The 19,557-nt window shown below is 33.2% G+C and overlaps 1 protein-coding gene across 1 annotated transcript in view; it reads right to left on the reverse strand.

Annotated features, from left to right (window-relative positions):
• The window catches only part of LOC113395714 (centaurin-gamma-1A), a 231,151-nt gene extending 216,662 nt beyond the window's left edge, over positions 1–14,489 (reverse strand). Inside the window, exon 1 of the mRNA XM_064215283.1 lies at positions 14,037–14,489. Within this exon, the coding sequence (XP_064071353.1) occupies positions 14,037–14,232 (196 nt within the window). The 5' untranslated portion in view covers positions 14,233–14,489. The remainder of the gene's footprint in view (positions 1–14,036) is intronic.
• Positions 14,490–19,557: the final 5,068 nt, after the last annotated feature.

A 19,557-nucleotide genomic window follows, 5' to 3' on the forward strand; every position in this document is an offset into this window, starting at 1 on the left:
GCCTGTCTGTCAGGATTCATCTTTACCTATACAATAGGTAATATTATGAGGAAGGTTAAATACATCACTAATAATAAATTCAATTCTCTTTTAATTGCACATCTTCTGCTACCATTTTATGAATTATTTACTTATTGTGTGTTGGTCTATGAAATGTATGTTTCTATTTAATTTAATTTTTCTTGTACTTTTGATTTACCTAATAGAGATATATAAAAATATATGCAAGCCAGGCGACGTTCTAAAGGATGCATTCCTTTTAATTATTGACCTATTCGTATATTACCTTCATATTATTATTTATTTACTCAATTCTAAGGCTTTAATTGATTATTTTTTTAAACATTAGCTCCGTTTATGAACTAACATCAAATGTAGGTAATTTTCCAGGCCCCAGTTATTATTCTAAGGAATTGCAATAATAAGTAAGCCAACGAGACGAGTTAGAATAACTTACGTAACCAAAACTTTGGTGGCAAGTTTGTTTGAAGTTAGTAGACATCCTACATAGCCTATTCTAGTGGTAAAGATAACATGTTATATATATATATATTTTGTGTGTGTGTGTTGTGTGGGATATGCAAATTTTCTATTATTATTATTTTTTAGTCTTTTGCCGTCCACTGCTTGACAACCGCTTAAGCGCAAGATTCCTCTCGCACTAATCCCGAACCAGCCATCTTTTTTAAAACATCGCTCCACCTCGCCACAGTGCGTCCTACAGCGTGGTCTTGCATGATTTGCTAAATGCTTTACTATATTATGCATACAAACAATTCTTGATTAATTTATCTTTATAGATGGATAACATAGCTCTGTTCCACTCTAATACTTATACACTTTAATTTTAATTCCAGAATGCCGTTAACAACTTTACCGAGATCAAAAACATTTCGTCACAATCTATAATAAATGCCACAGACTATTCAAGTTGATTATGTGCTCTTAGTCGTGCTGCCATTGAAAAAGTATTATAGCTACAGGCACTAAGAGCATGTAACAACTTAGTTCTCAAGAATATTAGCGTATTTGCGATGAAAAAAATTATATAAACTTATTACGACGCCAATATGGGACTCTGGGAAGTGGTATCCACTAAACATCAACTGGAGTATTTACTGTCTTAGATAATGCTCAATTTGTTATAAAAAAATGGCAAACCTGACAACTGCCGTCCTGCTTTTTATAAACACAAATTGTTATCCGACCACGTAACATTTATATACATATATCAGATGTGATGGTCACGTGACAATCTTCTACTTCGATGGTCTCTTATCTCTGCGTGCATGAGTTAATAATAACGACTGCGATTAGTAAAGATATTACCAGACGTTGAACTTTATCAAGTTTATATTTAAACTAAATATTAAACATTATAAATTGTTCTATCAATACCAATGAATATATATATATAGATATTTTACTTTTAGACTTCAGATATATTTATTTATATAGTATAATATATTCAAGTTTGTCTTACAAGCACTTTTGAATTGTCATTCAATAAGATCTTTAGTAAATGTTAACAGACTTTTATACCGTCTATTAATATTGAAATAATAGTGTATATTATAACTAAAAGAGTGATGAGCGGATGGGGAGGGGAGAGGACGACCTAATAAGACATGGATGGAGTGTGTGAGTGATGTGAACGATCAGATGACGAATGATAGAGGAGAATGGCCTTCCATTCTAAAGACACGCTGCGCCTACCCCAAATAGTTCGAGACTAAGGCAGGAAAAAGAAGGGAGTAAGATATTTTGTAATATTAATTTTACAATTGTATAAAATCCGTTTTATACAATTGTCTACGTTTTTTAAAGTGATTTTATTCACACAATAATTCTACCATTGTTTCAAAGAATGTTTAACATGTATAATTTCACTTTTTACTTACGTAAACAAATTTTAATTTGAGGGTCATATATGATAAGAGAGTATGAGTAAAAATTCATTGTATACACTTAATTAAATATAAACAGTTAAACAATACGCGTTTTCATTTAAACAATAGAACTCACGGTTTCATCTCACGTTATAAAAAACGAGGTAGGCAAAAAATATAAAACAAAAACTCGATCGACGTTCGTCATTTAGTTACGTAGTTTTAGTTTTTAACGACACAACCGATCAACATGCACATGCACATGCACATGCGCATTCATACCTATTAGTACAGAAAAGAATATGGGTTACCTGGTACTCCGCTCCTCTTCCTTCGCACGCGAACGAAGCCTCGGGCGGAACTACTAATATTCATATACTGATCGTAGTAGATATTCAAATGAGATTTGCATTTTTAAATAATAACTTGTTCGACCTTTATTTCGTTAGCATTATTATAATTAATTTATTGTTTTAACAGTTTGATAGCTTCCTTATACGTAGTTTAGACTTTATGCTGCGTCATAGTTAAGTACTACTCATCATAGTTGTGTCTTAATTTCAATCAAACTTCAGATTTTTATGTCTGATAAATTTACTTATTTTTAATGTTTTTATATTAAACATTGTACTAATCTCGCAACTTTAGTGAGAATATGATTGTACGTCATTTTAAAGATTTCATTGAATCTTATCTATATTTAAATATTTAAAAAGATCTACTTACATCCGACACCTTATTATAACATTAGGTATGAATTAGATCGTTACTTATTTGCAAACTCGAACAAGATTTATTTGTAGATTCAAATTTTATGGAGGTCAAAAGAACGATGGCATATCAGGATGCCAGATAAGTTTTAAATAGGTTCAGCATATTAAAAAAAAAAAACATTTATTGTAGAATCCAATTAAAGTAGTTTTAAATGGTATATCATATAATTTTTACTGAGCGTTTATCACAGAACGTGCAATACTAAATTTATAACGATTGCTTTGACCATTACCAATTCATTTTCCAATATTATTAAAATAAATATATACTGAGTAATGACAGTAGGTCGAACAATAAGTTCGTTCAGCAATACATTACTTTGATTTAATAATTTTGATAACTTTCGACTTCGCAAGTATATGCATATCATAAAAATAACCATTAAATCTATACATATAATAAAATTGGAGTGTCTGTTTGTAGTATTAAAATAACCTCTTTTTACTAAATGCATACGTATGTATGTATACACGGTACATGTACCAAAATAACATTTTTTATCATTCTTTTAAACTATGCAACGGCTTTTAATATAGTTTTCATCAATAAACAGATTTAATAAAGATGAATTTAAAATTGTTCTTTAATCTTAAAGTTGCATATAACACCCTAATTGTACCCGTGGGAAGCCGGGTTTGAAGCATGTATAATGTGTATACCAAAAATTACAAATGAATGTATTATATTTCGCTAATAAAATAAAAAAAAATGTAAATGTTTTCGTCATGCTCGAAATTAACCACTCTCTATAATAATATTAAACTTAAACAAATAAGAACCGCTTGTAATAATATTCTGAGAAAATAAATCATAAAAAAAATTGGAGCTCATAAAATAAAATTCCTATAATTATTCACCCTTAGTGGTATTATTTCCTAAAATTGAAATGGAACTAAACGGGATGTATACGAAGAAAAAAATAATTTACCAAATGACGGATTTCTGAGAAAATAGTCTCATTTTTTAAGTCTTTTAAAATCTGCCCAACCTAATAATTAACGAATAGACACGATAATAATTATTATTTACAATTAAGTAAAACATTGCTTTTTTTAAATAACAAAAATCATATTATTAAAACAATAGTTTCACCAAAGTAACTCAAACGTTAACGTAGTTTATCACGTTTGATAAAAAAACCGATACAAATGTATACTATATTGCTTCTATGGGTATAAGAAATAAGCTTAGTCCAAATAACCTTCCAACTGTGAAATCACGGGTACACCGTTTCTTGAACGGTAACGGTACGGTTGTATAGAACTGTTAAATAAGATTGCAAAAGTATCAGCACACGTTATTTACCTACATATGATCACGTGATACTATATCAACATCATGAATATAATATTTACGTTTTTAATCTAGCTCTGTATATTTATAAGCATATGTAATTCAACAACCCGTAAATGTCCCACGGCTTAGAATAGCCCCCTTTCTCTTGAGAAAAGTGTTTGAGTTTTATTCCTTCACGTTACTCCAGTGCGGGTACATGTGACCGAACAATAATAATATAAAAAAGCAGTCAATTGTGTCAGAAAATATAGACGTAGAACTGCATATATGTATGTGTATTTGACACACTACCGTGACAAAAGTTCAAAAAGAAATTCGCGATGTAATTATTCTAATTTCTTTAGTTATAATTCGATAAACTTTTAGTATATTCCCTTACAGTCTATAGATCATACTATGTCAGTAGCGGTATTACCACGTGCCTCGTAAAGCACGTAGTGCCGTTAGTGCAACGAATGATGAGCCGCACAATCGGGCTATATATATATATATATATTAGAATGACTTGGAATAGCCAATTGAGAGTGCTCCTGTACTCATGCACACCCCCCTGCACTAAACATATCCTGCGCAGTTGGTTAATCATCCGTATTGGCTGTTGTGGCCTAAATCTATTCAGTAAGCCATTATTAAATAAATTATTTATTTCATCTAGTCTATTTTTCAATTATTTGGAGTGAAGTGAAACGTAAGAAAAAAAACTCAGTTCCAATCAGACAAAAAATGATAACAACTACGAATCTTTCTTCGTAAAACATCGAAACGTTCGCTACTTTGCTTACAGTCGACTCGATATTAAAAAGATCATAAAAAAATAATACGAGTATAATTAAATAAAATTTCGGGATCTAATTTAAAAACCAAAAATAAAATTACCCGTTTGATTTACGTCGCAATAAAACAAAGTTTGAATTTAACGCGTTTTTGCAATGCTTACTCGTGGGCAGAACCTGTCGGTTTAATAACGTTCATATTAACCTAATAATTCCAACGACTTTGGCCCTTATCACTGTCGTAAAAAGACGCCTTTTGGGTGAGAGCGTTTACTTGAAAACAAGATTTTGTTCGGGCTAAATAAATGTGGTCACAAATGAGTGATCCTCCCACGTGGTGTAATACAATATTCAATCGGTAGCTCTACGACGACTAATACACTGATGACAAATAAATTGATTAATATATATGTTACAGTTTTCTTTTTTATATGTATGTTTGATACTAAAAACTTTAACGAGCTTTGGACAACCTGAATTATTATTTATCAATGTGTTTCTATTCACGAGATAAAAATATGTCATGGGCACATAGTTCAAAATTAAAAATATACTTTATTTCAGTAGCACTTTTGTATCGCTATCGCACCTAAATTTTTTTCTTAAAATAAAGTCTACTGACTCACTAAATATAAAATTATATTATTCAAAACGACAACCTGAAAAATTTACTATTAGATAATATTTATGGCTTACAATAAAGTTAATAACATGCTATTTTCATTTGAATGACCTAAATGCGTAATTCCCAACGTGTGTTATCATCTAAGCGCCGAATCCCAATACCCGGATTCAACATACGACACTTTTATTCTGAGATAATAAAATGAAGTATCTTCATATCTACGCGATTCAATCTAGCAACCATTCCTTAACGCATCACGATCCTTGGTCCACGCATTCATGGTACTTGGGAACAAATTGTTATTTTCTTGTGCCTGTAGTTACCTACATTGACTCACTCGCAACGGAAACACAACAATACAAAGTATTGCTGCTTGGCTTTACGTCCTCTACGAGGCGAGAGAGCGCAGTAAGATATTTCCACTTTTCCTCTACTCAGCAATTGCAAATTACGTCATAAGCAGCCGTACTACCCATAAAAGTACTAGATCAAAGACGTTTGAGGACATAAATTTAAAGCATATATTCAATATTGATAACGTATTTACATTTTGATATAACCCGTGAGAAATTATTACGCTAATCAAAAGCTGATATAAAAAAAAACTATAAACTAAACTACTGTATTCTCGCACCAGTGGTAAAAAAACGTGCTCATGAGAGCCTACCTGCATAAATAATATTTTGATTTGGCACTACGGGTCACCACGTCGTAGGTCGTTTCGACGAATTGAATACAGCGCGAACGAACTCTTAGGCAACATTTTATCAATAGAATTTGAACATTTTACTATTCATTTTATAATAATTTAAATAAAAAAACAATCTTTTGAAATGTTTTCAAGGTGAGATAGAGAGATTAACAAAGCTATGATTTTTTATATTATAGGTAGATGACTATACATTAGCGCTGTAAATATATTAATCATTACTTATATCGTAATCATTGGTTATGTAAGAAATAGTTAAAATTTTATATGGCGCTCAGATTTATGGGCAGTGGTGACACTATCAGGCGACCATATAATCGCCAATACACTACCAACCTTGGGATAATACTGTCTCAATCACCCTTCAAACTGTAATACAACAATAATAAGTATTGCTGTTATACCTACTCACTTATACCTACATACCCAGACGGGCTTGAACAAAACCCTACAACCAAGAGATTTAATAAATAAAAGGACACGGTGAAGTCGATAAATGGCTATTTACAACAAAAAAAGTACTTACAAACACACACACTTAAAAACACAGACATTATGGCGTCAAGGTTACATAATTTTTGCAAACAGTCTATTGAATATAAACAAAAATTTCAAACACGGGCATTTGCTTTCATCGATACCGGTCCGAGCAAACATCCGAGCAAACTGCTCGCGGCAATGCATCATTGATTGTATTGATTCGACAATACGACCCTAACCGCCAAAAACGTGTACATTTTTCGATAAAACCCCGGATAAACACCGTTCAAACATCGTTTTAAAACTTTGATCAGAACGGTTATATGGTTAAACTATAAACCTTTCTTATTTATTGGTATATTATATGTAAGAAAAAGGCCAAATATATAGAACACGTCAATCGAAATCGAAGAATTTATTCCGTTATCACCAAGTTTTTATTTTCTTCAATCCATCTCGAGTTCATTGGTGAAGTACGAAACGCACTTCATCGTACTGGAACAGCGTATCGGAATCACCTGTTAAACTATGCTAGCAATAATAGGAGTAGACCTGCCTACTGAGTTTTCACATGCTGGATGCAAGCATAAATAAATGGAATTCGAGACGGATACATTTCGCGTCATTGGACTAATCCACACCATTGTGGATTTGTATAAGTGGGCATTCAAACACAGGAGAAATATTTTCTTAGTAAACGACAAGGGGCATTTACTCTTTTCTACTACATTGTACTTTAATTTGATTTAAATATAACATCCCCTGAAGTCTAGTCCAGATGCTCGTTTAATTTTATTAGTATTAATATTTTTTATTTTATTTTCAAGAACCTGCCAGAGCTAACATTTGTGCTTAAAGTTGATTGACTGTTTATTAACTTTGTACTTTACACTGTAAAGTTAATAAAATGTTCTTTGTCGTTAAAGGTTACGTTTTTTAATTAAAGTAATTTCGAACGAAAAAAATTATAACAGCCGTAAAAAACTTGTGCAATGAAAAACTTCCTCCAGATGCTTAACTTATATTTGTTCGTCTAGCCGTTAGTTAAACTTTACCTCTTTCGCCTGTTTAATCTAGAAACTATATTAAGAAAGTTTAAATTTAAACCTCAAAAAGTAATTCGGACATTCGACCGAAAGGTCTATGAAACTGAAACATTATTATGCACTAGGTACACACTCAAGTATGTATTGTATCGTTTACCAAATGAAATAAAAAATTTAAGCTTAGTTCACCTACTACGTGATACCATAAAAAATTGCCCTATTGGGAATATTCTTTTATATATTTAATTTTGTGTTTATATTCAACACAGTTTCTTGAGTTACGAGATGTTTGTTATATTCTGCATCCTACCAACAATCTTTGAGGCCTTTTAGCAAAAAAAAACATAAAGTTTTTCTTTTAATTTTACGCTTTTGTCTTTTTTATGTCGGATAATAAATCATTTCCCTTTTTTTATAATCCTAATTACTGTAATTAGGTAATAAATTAACAATACATTATAACGTAACGTTTGCTCTTTGCCTTGTAAAATATATTTCGATCGTTACGCACGATTACACATTGTTGTAACAAAGTACGAGTTTATTGACCGTGGCCTCGCTAGAATTTGATTACGCCCAACGCACATGTTGTACATTTATTTTATAACATTTAACAAAAAAAAAAATTCAAACATATGTCATTTGGATAAATTGAAGTTCACCGAAATCGACACTCGTCCACATCGGCTAATCTTAAAGACTAGCTAATTGCGCAGGAAATTTTATACAAGCTTATATTACTTGTCTTGTATGGTTATAGTGTGCAAGCCCATGTGGGTAGGTACTACCCACTTAACACATATTCTACCACCAAACAGCTATACTTAGTATTTTTGTGGTTCGGTTTGAAAGGTGATTGAACCAGTGCCCAAGCACATGCACAAGGTAACAGTAAAATACCTACATATCACTTCCCAATGACTTACCTTCAAGAAGCACGACTGCTATTAATATATTTTTTAATTCAAAATCTTTTTATTACGCTACACTGAGATTTTATAGAAATACATCGGTATCAGGGTATCTGTAATTTTATAGACTATCCACGAGACCAACTAAGCAGTTGTCACTTATCCTACAGGAGTCTACATTTATTTACCACATTAGACAAGCCTAAAATTCTCAGTAGTAACCTGGATAATGTAAGGATTGTTTAAATTTATTTTACTGGTGAAATAAGTAAAGGTCACGTGATGAACACGTGGTTGATCTCTACCTAGCTGGACCGACCTCATTAAAAACAATTGAATCACAATAGTCCATTGCAATGGTCGTACAGATGTCGACAATTTGACCAATGACAGTCTCGGTTGAATTATTGCCCTAGCAAAAATAATCTATTTGATTTTGAACGAACACATATTATAATATCGTAATATATTTCTAGGCTATAAAAGATACTTAAATTAAAATAATCTTTTCCATTCGATTATTTGCGTGGCTTTTCTACTACTTATTTTCTTCGTACCAAGTTTCTTAAACGATGTCCAAACGTCGATAGGTATTAAATACCAGCCCATTATAAAATTAATTTTAAACACAAATTAAGCATATATAAACAGGGGTGTTTGCTTAGCTTTGAACCCAATCTTCGGTCAAGATTCACACTGAACCATTTCACCTCACCTCCGCAAGCATTTGAAAAATGTTATCATTAAGCTTACCCAATGATAGAACCTGGGTGTCACACGTAAAGGTGTACATGATTTTTATATATTGGTACATATACATGTAGGATCTCACTTTGCAAAAATGAATTTGTATTGAAATGAGCATTACTGATTTGAAGGATGAGTGAGATGATAAACGATTTAGATTTATAGAAAAAAAATTGGTTTATTCATATACGTCAAACTTGTGTGGCTCGGTATTCGCCACGACTATAATTCGTACCGCAGCAGTGTGATGGAATACATTCCAGAGTATCTTTTTAAGAGAAGTTGAGTCCCATTGCAATTTTTGTGACACTTGCGGACTCGGATTGATATTATACGTAGTCAGCCAATATGTAGGCAGTTGTAGTATCAAAGAAACTTAATTTCTTCGCCTGAATATACGATCACAGTAGAATTAAATAACCCAAACCGCCAACCACTTAGATGGTAACATAACGTTCATGCCAATGGAACCATTGACAAAAAGTACACATCAACGGCCTTGCTTACAAACGCAATTTAACGAGTCGGTAGTTAAACACAGATTTGTCTCTTTTCGTCATCACTAATTCGACATTCAACAGAAAAAGACAGCATTGTTGACCAACATACAATTATTGGTAAAGCCGTAATTTTAGGTACATGGTAATATACTTTTGTAATACAATTTCGAAGGTTTCGAAAATTACTTTTGATTAACAATAATCTGGGCTGTCAAAGTTGAATGTAATATGTAAGTGCAGAAAATAAATTCAGTTGACAGTGAATCCAATTACGATGATAATAAAAATCAAGAAACCGAAGAGAATCGCACACAACCACATTCACACGAGAACACCGCTAATGATCAATCCAGTTTTTGGACAAAAGACTTAAGACTGAATAGAATCAAGTAACGAGAGCCTCGTGAGGTTCTCAGGTTAATTGGCAACACCCCTTGACCCTAATACTCAAAGGATACAGGATAAAGTCCGATAGAGAACTAACTTTTGTAAGGATTTTTAAATTTACATGTTTAATATAGACATTTAAATCAAATACCTACATTTAGTTCCAAATCATTAAACGCATATTTCCTATTATTAATTTTGAATCACAATATTCCGAGTTTAGTTTGCTATTCACAATGAGAGCTAGTCGAATTTTGTAGCGTTGAATTTTATGTTATTACTGTTTAGAGCCGTACAATTGCCTCAATGGGCCTCGGTTAATGTTCTGTAACGATTCACCAGCTTACGAACACCCATTTATACTTTACAAGATTTTCCAATTTACTCTAACTCCGTAATGGATGGAGCAATGAAATGTTATTGAATATTGCCATAACTTTCTCTTCTAAAACACTTCGGTGAGATCTTTTTGTAATAAAATTTGTTTAACACACCGTTCCGCGTTTTATATTACTCACGCGTGCTATGAAAGTTTGAAGGATATTTATTATTGTCTGAAATTGAAATTTAATAATTAATATTTTATATGCTAACCACTTATATAACCGCGAACGAGATATAACTCTTATTGCGTTTCGGATGGTGAATGTTTTAGCGTAATTACAGGCCCAAGAGAACAAGACATTTTAATTTGAAAAACTTTAATATTTATTTCGAAAAAAACAAAGATATATAAATAGGAAAGTAAGTAAAATTCTCTAAATAAGGTAAAGCTGGACGTCATCTTTTTTAAATTTCGTATAGGTAGGACTGACAAATGCTGTTTGGCGGTAGAATATAGACAGACTTGCACTGTACCTGTTCTTTAGAATGTTTTGAGCTAATGCCACATACACACACACGCGTCGATAGATGCATTTGGGGCAGAATTTTATTTAAAAATTATTTATGACACTTGCACACGCCCTTTTACGACATTGCATTATTTAAATTAAAAATTGCCAAAAAAGTAATGTCACTGCTCGCAATTCTCACAAGGAAAGTACTTTCGGGAATTAAATCAAACAAAAAAGCACTAAATTGAACTCGTCTGATTTTATTAATTTTCATGTCGGAAGTATTTAAGAAGAAACTTTCACTTTTATCAGTGACTGTTCCACCAAACCAATTGACTATTGTGTAAGCCAATGGTGTTCGAACCGTGATCTGTTGAAAACTATATTAGGTACTACATGAAGTGCTCTTTGAGAAAAGTTAAGTAAACATTTAAAAACTTTTACAAAATGCTTTTATTGTGTCTCTTTATATAAAGCATTACAATTTTTTAACTTTGTAACAGGATAAGCTGCTCAGTAGTCAGTACCTACAATTGGATATGTGTTTTGTTTTCTATAATGCATTTATTTTCGCGAGAATTCTTCGTTTTATTTTACTATTTTGTGTGTGTTCGAGCAATGTAACATAAGACATTTAGGGTCACCTTCAACTACAAAAATAATGGAGCCATAGGTTTTTACAAAAGGAATATTTTTTGCAGTTTATATACGCTACTTCATATTAAATTCGGTTATGTTTAGGATATAGTACTGATTCAACTTGAAAAACTCTTTGAACGGCATCGTCTGTCCGATATATTATATATCAAAAATGTTTAACTTTTATATATTTCTAGGGGACTACTATATATCTTAAACTCAGACTAACATAAATAATTCCAACAAATATATTTAAGAAACATATGTATACAACATATACATATTTACATAAGAAAACAAGCCACAAAGACACAGTGCTTGGAACACATAAGTCTTAACCAATAGTTAGCAATGGGAAACGAATTCCATGTTTTTTATCATTTATTTTTTCTTGTATTGTGATTTGTGTAATAAACCTAACAAGATATCAAATGCAACAGATAAGTAAAGTCAATATTCGTGTTTCATTGCTATAATTGACATTGAGATAAGAGATCGGATACGAATGTCATAGACTTGAAGTGCATTCGTTTTATATACACAATTTTTTTTTGTTTTTAAAAATAAATCGATACGGTATCGATGTTTTCTCGAATAGTTTTGTATTTTTTTTATTTGATTAAGAATATGCTCCTGAATCGAATACAAAACACACTACACAAGAAGATGAAATTTACACTTGTATACTTGTAATAGCTCTTCGCTTTTTATCATATATATAATGTTGTAATAAGTAATATGTTTTCTTATTAATTATTTTTATTTCAATAATACATTTGAGTGTTCTCTATCAGCCACCTGTGCCATTTTATTCAAAAGTTTTTTACTCCAAGAGTGTTTTTCCTGCATTATTCAGTTATACAAAGTTTTGCAAGAATAAATTCATAAAGCAGATCATCATCAAGATATCACAAAGTGCTAAGTAAGACATTGACTTTAATAATGATAACATCTGAAGAATACACGCATCGAAGAAACATAACATCGTAAGTCAGTTCCCGACATTTCACGAGTGAGATACGAAGTTTCAGAATAGCACTGTTGTGCATGTCACCGATGTATTTAGCACTACCTGCATAAAAGAGGATGTACTCGTAAGTCCGAGCGGAAGTGACTAAAACACGTAATAACAATGGATTGTACAAAGAAATATTACACAATACGGCACCTAGGTTAGAGTTATTACCGTTTTTATTAACCGCTCGCCGCTCCATTTGCTGCCTTACAATGAACTCGGTAAAAAACATTTTGAATGTCAAGTTCGTGCGTTATAGTTGTCTGTTAAATATTTTTTAATCTGTATTCAATGCTGTCATTTAATTTGTTCATTCGATTCGCTTCGATTGAAACAAAACGTAGCATTTCGTCAGGCGATTGTTTTTTTTTTATGTTTCTGTCTGACGATTTTTTTGCTTGTTCAGCAGTTGTTAGGAGAATACTTTATACAAGAGAAGTGAAAATACGTACTAACAGAAATATGCTAAAAAATGTGTACATCAAGAATTACGCATTAAAAGTTGTTACGTTCAAAGTATTTTTTTTAAATGGGTCTCTAGAAACTTTTATTAAACTTCATTTGTTAGTGTGTCTGAGTAAAAGCTGGCACATGAAGTTTGTACAAAGCTCCATTTGCAATATGGCACACACTGTCTGTGCTGTGCGATGATAACACTACATTTTTATTTATGTATAAAATAATTGGTTATTTTTAAAATGCATCGCAATTGTTTGACATTCGACTTATTAAACCATCTCCGTACTTTGCACTACTTTATTTTTATTTCTTTATGGAGTTTATGATAATAGGTTTTGTATTTATTAAAAAAAATTAATAATAAATATATTATGAATACAATAAAATCTTTAATGTGTTTTAAACGTATTGAGACATAATTTACCTCAGTAATACCTAGTTGTTTTTTCTACGCGCAAAACAAAGTGATGTTATAATATCGAGAAGGGTTTTTTACTCTACGTTTTAGTAATTGTTTTGATTTGTTGAAACTATTTTTTTGAGACGCTTTCGAAAATCATTAATTTTTTGTCGCATTTCAAATATTACTTAAATTTCATTTACTTTAAATTTGTGGCTGACAATATATACTTACTACTTTTTTAATGGTAATGTTTTACTATACGGTATACTCGCTATAACGTTACAAGCAGTTTCGTATTTACGATTCTAACATCAATTTGACTAGACAAATACAAACATATCACTTGCCAAACAATCAAATAACTAATTTACCTCTAAATCAAACAATTAAAACTTTAATTAAACTGTACTTTGCTTACGGTAATCGATAAATAGGTTATCCAGCGTGTCTTATCAAAACACAGCGTCGCCTTAGAAACGCGAGATAAAGCGGACGTAAACAGAGCCGTATACGGCGTTACTGACTCAAAGATGCTTCAAAACCTTACCTTCTATAGCGACGACGTGGTCACGAATCTGCTGGGCCAGTAAAGGGTCAGGGACGAGCTCGACCAGGTCGTATAAAGCGTATATCGATGGGTGCACGCTCTCGAACCTTTGTATCTCCTGTCGTATGGACAGGGACGTGTTCAAACATGCCTGTGTGTGCTGCCGGTTGCACATAGTGCTCCTGAAGCCCAGCATTGAGCTCGAATATATTATAAACACACCACAACACTACACCGGACGATGCTTTCCCATTTCAATGCTACGTGAATGGCCCGCACATAGCGGACCAGTAAACTCACTTGTTCTGTATTATTATTTATTTTGGGATGAGAGAAAACGTTAAAACACTTGTCTCGATAGTTCTAATGATAAGAATGTTGATGTAAATAAAGTAAACAACCAATCAACACACGATGCACTGACAAGAACGCGAACAGACCACCCCGGCGGCGGCCATTACCGAACTGTGACATTCCTGACGCGTCCTAAACGTGATCCGTCAAACGTGTATTTTATTATCAGCGCCATCTAGGTTTACACGACAAAATCACTGCAGTGAAACTGCACACATTACTACAGAGGATTTGGATAAGATGGCGCTGTTTTAATATTCACTTCTTAGTTAACTTAAGATATTTTATAAATTAATTTAATAAAAATTATATTAAATTAATGCATAAACAGTACAAATTACCTACGCCAGAAAGATTTACTTATTATTATTTTTTATGTAATTGATACTTGTTTTAACCGACGTTTTCGACGACATTTACCTATCATCATTAAGCTTTAAGTTTGTGTATTATTATTATTAAGTAGATGCTTATCATTGTTTACCGTATTTTATCTTACTTGATTCATTTTTAGCTAATTAGTAATTTAATCTCATCCAAAAATTTATGAATAACATAATGACGGCCTTATTAATAAATTTTAATATACTTACAAACTTGTACATCTTATACAGAAGTTAGTTTGAGTAAAATCCCTCACTGCTACTAAGTTTTCGACCTTCCGAGAATATTATAATTAAGGAATCTCTTTGATTTTGAAAATTACGCTATAATTTTCACTCTCGGTGAAGCTCTATTTACAAAGTCTTAATTAAAGACAGTTCTGAGTACTCTTATTTCATTAGCCTTAGGTAAAAGTGTCTCCAATCTTTTGTTTTTTTTTTTATTATTAATTAAATACAGCGACAAGGACGTAGAACCAAAAGACGTTTTTTTTTTCAAATTAGTGATCTTATTACCTATTAGTAATATAATTGCGAAAATGTTATTAGTATTTGAATGATAAATGAAAGGAAACGGGCGGAGGACAGATAAATAATTAATTACACTAATGATTTTATTAAAAAGAAATGAATTCGTTAATGTAAAAGTGTATAATTAATTGTATTTTTTTGAGTATAACTGATTATAAAGTAAATTTATCAGCGATACAATTTTAAATTTTCATACACTCTTAACAAACACTAAAAATATAGACATAGATACAATAATTGCCTATGTTGAAAACAATAAATTGACTATAGAAAAAACTATTAAGTTTTTTCTATAGTATTTAGTTAGTATCCAAAAATATTATGCTCAGATAATTACAATTTATTTGCAGACGAATTTTCTATGTTTTCACCGACTAATATCGGTAGAGATAATTCTTTCTAACTTCAGCAATAACATCAACGTATGCCTTAAGGTTGGTTTAACGTTATCGTGACGGTATTCCACAGGGAATGCCAGTATTGCCAGGCAGTAAATTGTTTGGCAAGTCACAATAGAAAAGCATTGTATGTAATATTAATGAGCAACGCGCGCTGGACCGCGGCGGTACGTGAGCTGATGTAATTATTATCACGAAAAAATATAGTACATTCTATTATAATACTATATTCTATAAACTATACTAGCTGTATCTCTTACTTTACAGTATTACTATAGGAATTAGATATACGTTTAAGTCAAAGAAATTGTAGAAGTACGTTTAAAATATATAAGTAACGTTAATTCGTATTTAATTATTAATTATGGTTAGCGTGCTAAAGATAATTAAAAATTTAACGACTTCATAGCTGATAAGCTTAGTTAACGATCTACAATATTTATCATATAAGAAACATTACTGTAGTGCTAAAAAATACAATAGTCCACTGAATTACGTACTTTCACAGCGCTTATTAGGGCGTTTTGGTACTCAAATATGGTAAAATTCAAAATAGCATTATTAACGAGCCTAATGGCAATGTAAAGGTCGCATGTTCGATCCTGATTCTTGAGCTATTTTCGACCCCACTTCTAGGATAAGCTTTATTGCGTGAATAGGAATATAAGTGACTCTTTAATAATAATTACATTTCTGTTAATAATTGCATATTATATCGACTTTAAACAGTCTCTAATATGATATAACTGCATCGTAAACGCATATAATCTTTCATTTTTCCCTGAACCTATTTGTGTATTTTTGAGGTCGGCTCTGCATGTCTTTTCCTTCCATTCCTCTCTATTATTCATCATCTGCTCGTTTATATACATCTCTCTCATTAAGCACTCTATCCAGTACTTCTTAAGTCGTCCTCTCCCCCTCCCTCCCTTTACGATCATGCTCGTTACTCTTTTAGTTACGTGTTATTATATCGTAAACGCATATATAGACATAAATTTTATTAAATAAAGTTATATATAATATTAATTCGTTTATGTAAAGCAATAAAATATAATATTAATTAGCTTATGTAAAACAATAAAATATGATGTACAATAGAATGAAGGATTTTATTGCACAGAATATTGTTCGAGTGCAATTATTGTTTAATATTTGTTATGCAAAATATCATTATTTGCCTTAACCCACTAAATGATTTACAACACCTCGCGTTTTATTAAAAAAAATATTTTGCAAGGTCATTTATTTTCATTAAAGAAAAAAATGAAATTCGAAAGACCAGAAGACCAAGTCGAAATTTGTCAAATATTATATTAGAATCAGTGTTAGAATTACGTACTTTAAGAATGGATATGGGTGTGATACGGTGTCCGAGAGGAGTACAGGGGTCCTAAAAAATCGTATAAGTACATAAAATTCAATACCTTCTAAAAATTCACAATCGCCAGAATGTAAAAAATTAATAATAAATTTCTTAAATTGTCGTTCATTCGAAATCATATTCGTTTACTTGTTATTTCCCTAAAAAATTGGTCGAAAGCGATTTATCCAGAGGTAACCACAGGTATCTTAAATATAATCAACTGGTCAATTAGATTACAAGACATCCATTTGATCTCCCCCATATTTAATAAATATGAACCCGCAAAGTTTTTAGCTGCGATCGCTCCTGTAGTCTATGTAAGTATATGTTTGCGGGCGTATGTGTATAGTTTCTTATCCATTAAATAGTACTTTAACTATACTTTGCTACGTTCCTCACTTCTACATACATTTATATAGCTATTATAATTTTTATGATCAGCTATGAATACTGAACGGAATCGGATTTTGGTCTCTATTTTTAATTGCTATTTTGAGTTTATAATGCAGCCGCAGCGAACGAAAAGGGGCGGTTGCGTCATCAAACACCTCTGAATACTCTATATATAATTTTATAAATAGAATATTCATTATCTGTACATCTATAAACCATTATGTGCTGAGTTAGCGAATGATGTATCCGCTATTTCCACAGTGAATACCCACAGGTGACTTTCAATGACACATAATTAGTACAATCCGCTTGGATTGTGACTATTCAATCAATGTAGATCATTGTAATGCGTCAATCGAACCTTTAGCTGGAATGACTTAATAATACGACTAGGAGAGAATTATTCGCTTTTAGTGGCGCTTAGCTTATAAATATAAGCACCCTACATTAATCACAGCGTACATATATTTGATAGAATATTTTTATGACAGAGTTATATTCCTTTCTGAATGCGCTGGTCTTTACATCACGAGACGCCGATGCGTTAGCCCAGTCATGGTAACGTTCCTATTTTCGACGTGAGGCCGTTTTGCAGAAACGGCCAAACCAGGGCTGGGACTTGCCACCGATGGGCACAGCAGAATATGGAATAAACAGTTCCATACCCTGAAGCACCACATCGGCAACAGAGTCAGCAATATCGCTCGGATCATCCGGCGAGAAACAAACCTGCCCCCATGGGTAGGATGCAAAGAAGGACCGCATCCCATCCCAATCTGCTGACTTGTAGTGTCGCACGCGGCGGCAGCCCACGAAACGAGGTCGTGAGTACCGCGCAACCGGCACTGTACTCCGAACGAGACAGTGGTCCGACGAGCCCAAAGGGGGATTGACGATAATCTGATAGCTATCCGGGTGGGAAGTCAGCAGAAGGTCCAACAGGGAAGGTATATGATCCTCTGGTATTCGCGTTGGCGAGGTGACCAGTTGTGTCAAATCATATGCTAAAGCGAAGTCGAGAACAGATCTACCCGCATGATCGGTAGTGCGTGATCCAAGCCATTCGGCATGGTGGGAATTAAAATCGCCAAGAATTACGATCTCTGCGGATGGTATCTGCTGCAGCACGGAATCTGTAGCCATTTGGACGTGCTCGACCAGTCGGTCGGTTTCGGCATTACCGCTATGGGACCTATAAAGGCACGCGTAGATTCGCGGACGGTCGTCGCAATCTACACGCAATCAGATAATCGATAGGTTCTGCCCTTCAAGGCTGCCGAGGCGTCGAGAGCAGATATCATCTCTGACGTAAACGCACACCCCAGCTCGTGGTATAAAGGAATGTTCCAATTTATACCCGGGGTAGGAAAGAAAAGTAGTATCGGCAGGAGAGGATATCTGGGTCTCGGTAAGAAAGAGCAAGGCCGGCTTCGCCGTCTCAAGGTGAAAGTGAACGGCGTTCAAGTTGGAATTGAGTCCCCTTATGTTGCAGAAGTCCACAGTGAGGGTGGTAGGGGTTGCCTTATGATGCCCAGAATTCGGAGGGCAGCCTGGGCATCCCTGCTCAAGTGGTGTACGTCCTGAGCATGGATGCCCAGAGAGGGAATCTTCACCGCAGTCGCTGATGGTACCCTCCTGGGGTAATGTAACCAAATTCTGCACAACCATCATGTTTGGGGGGGGGGGATCGGGCCTCCAGGACTCTCACATACAAGACGAAACGCGGTAGCATAACTACCACTTTACGCCGGTTTTAAGTGAGAGAGTGATACGGGTGTGCCGGGCGAGCCGGCTCATTCGGCTGCAACCCGAAGGTATGCAGTGTGGTACTACCACTTAAATACTATAATATAAATACACAATAATATTGAGTACTGCTGTTTGGCGGTAGAATATCTGATGAGTGGATGGCACATAGCCTTATCAGTAAGCCAAGTAATTTTAAAAGCTATTTTCAAGGCAAATAAAAATATTATTTTTAGTCTAACTATATATTTGATATATCGATCATTATTTTGACGATCTGCCTTCCTGCATAATATAAATAGATACATTGTACTGTAAAGTAAAGTACAGCCTCTAAATGTCTGCGCTGA

Source organism: Vanessa tameamea, chromosome 7, assembly GCF_037043105.1.
Source record: "Vanessa tameamea isolate UH-Manoa-2023 chromosome 7, ilVanTame1 primary haplotype, whole genome shotgun sequence".
Classification (NCBI taxonomy): domain Eukaryota; kingdom Metazoa; phylum Arthropoda; class Insecta; order Lepidoptera; family Nymphalidae; genus Vanessa; species Vanessa tameamea.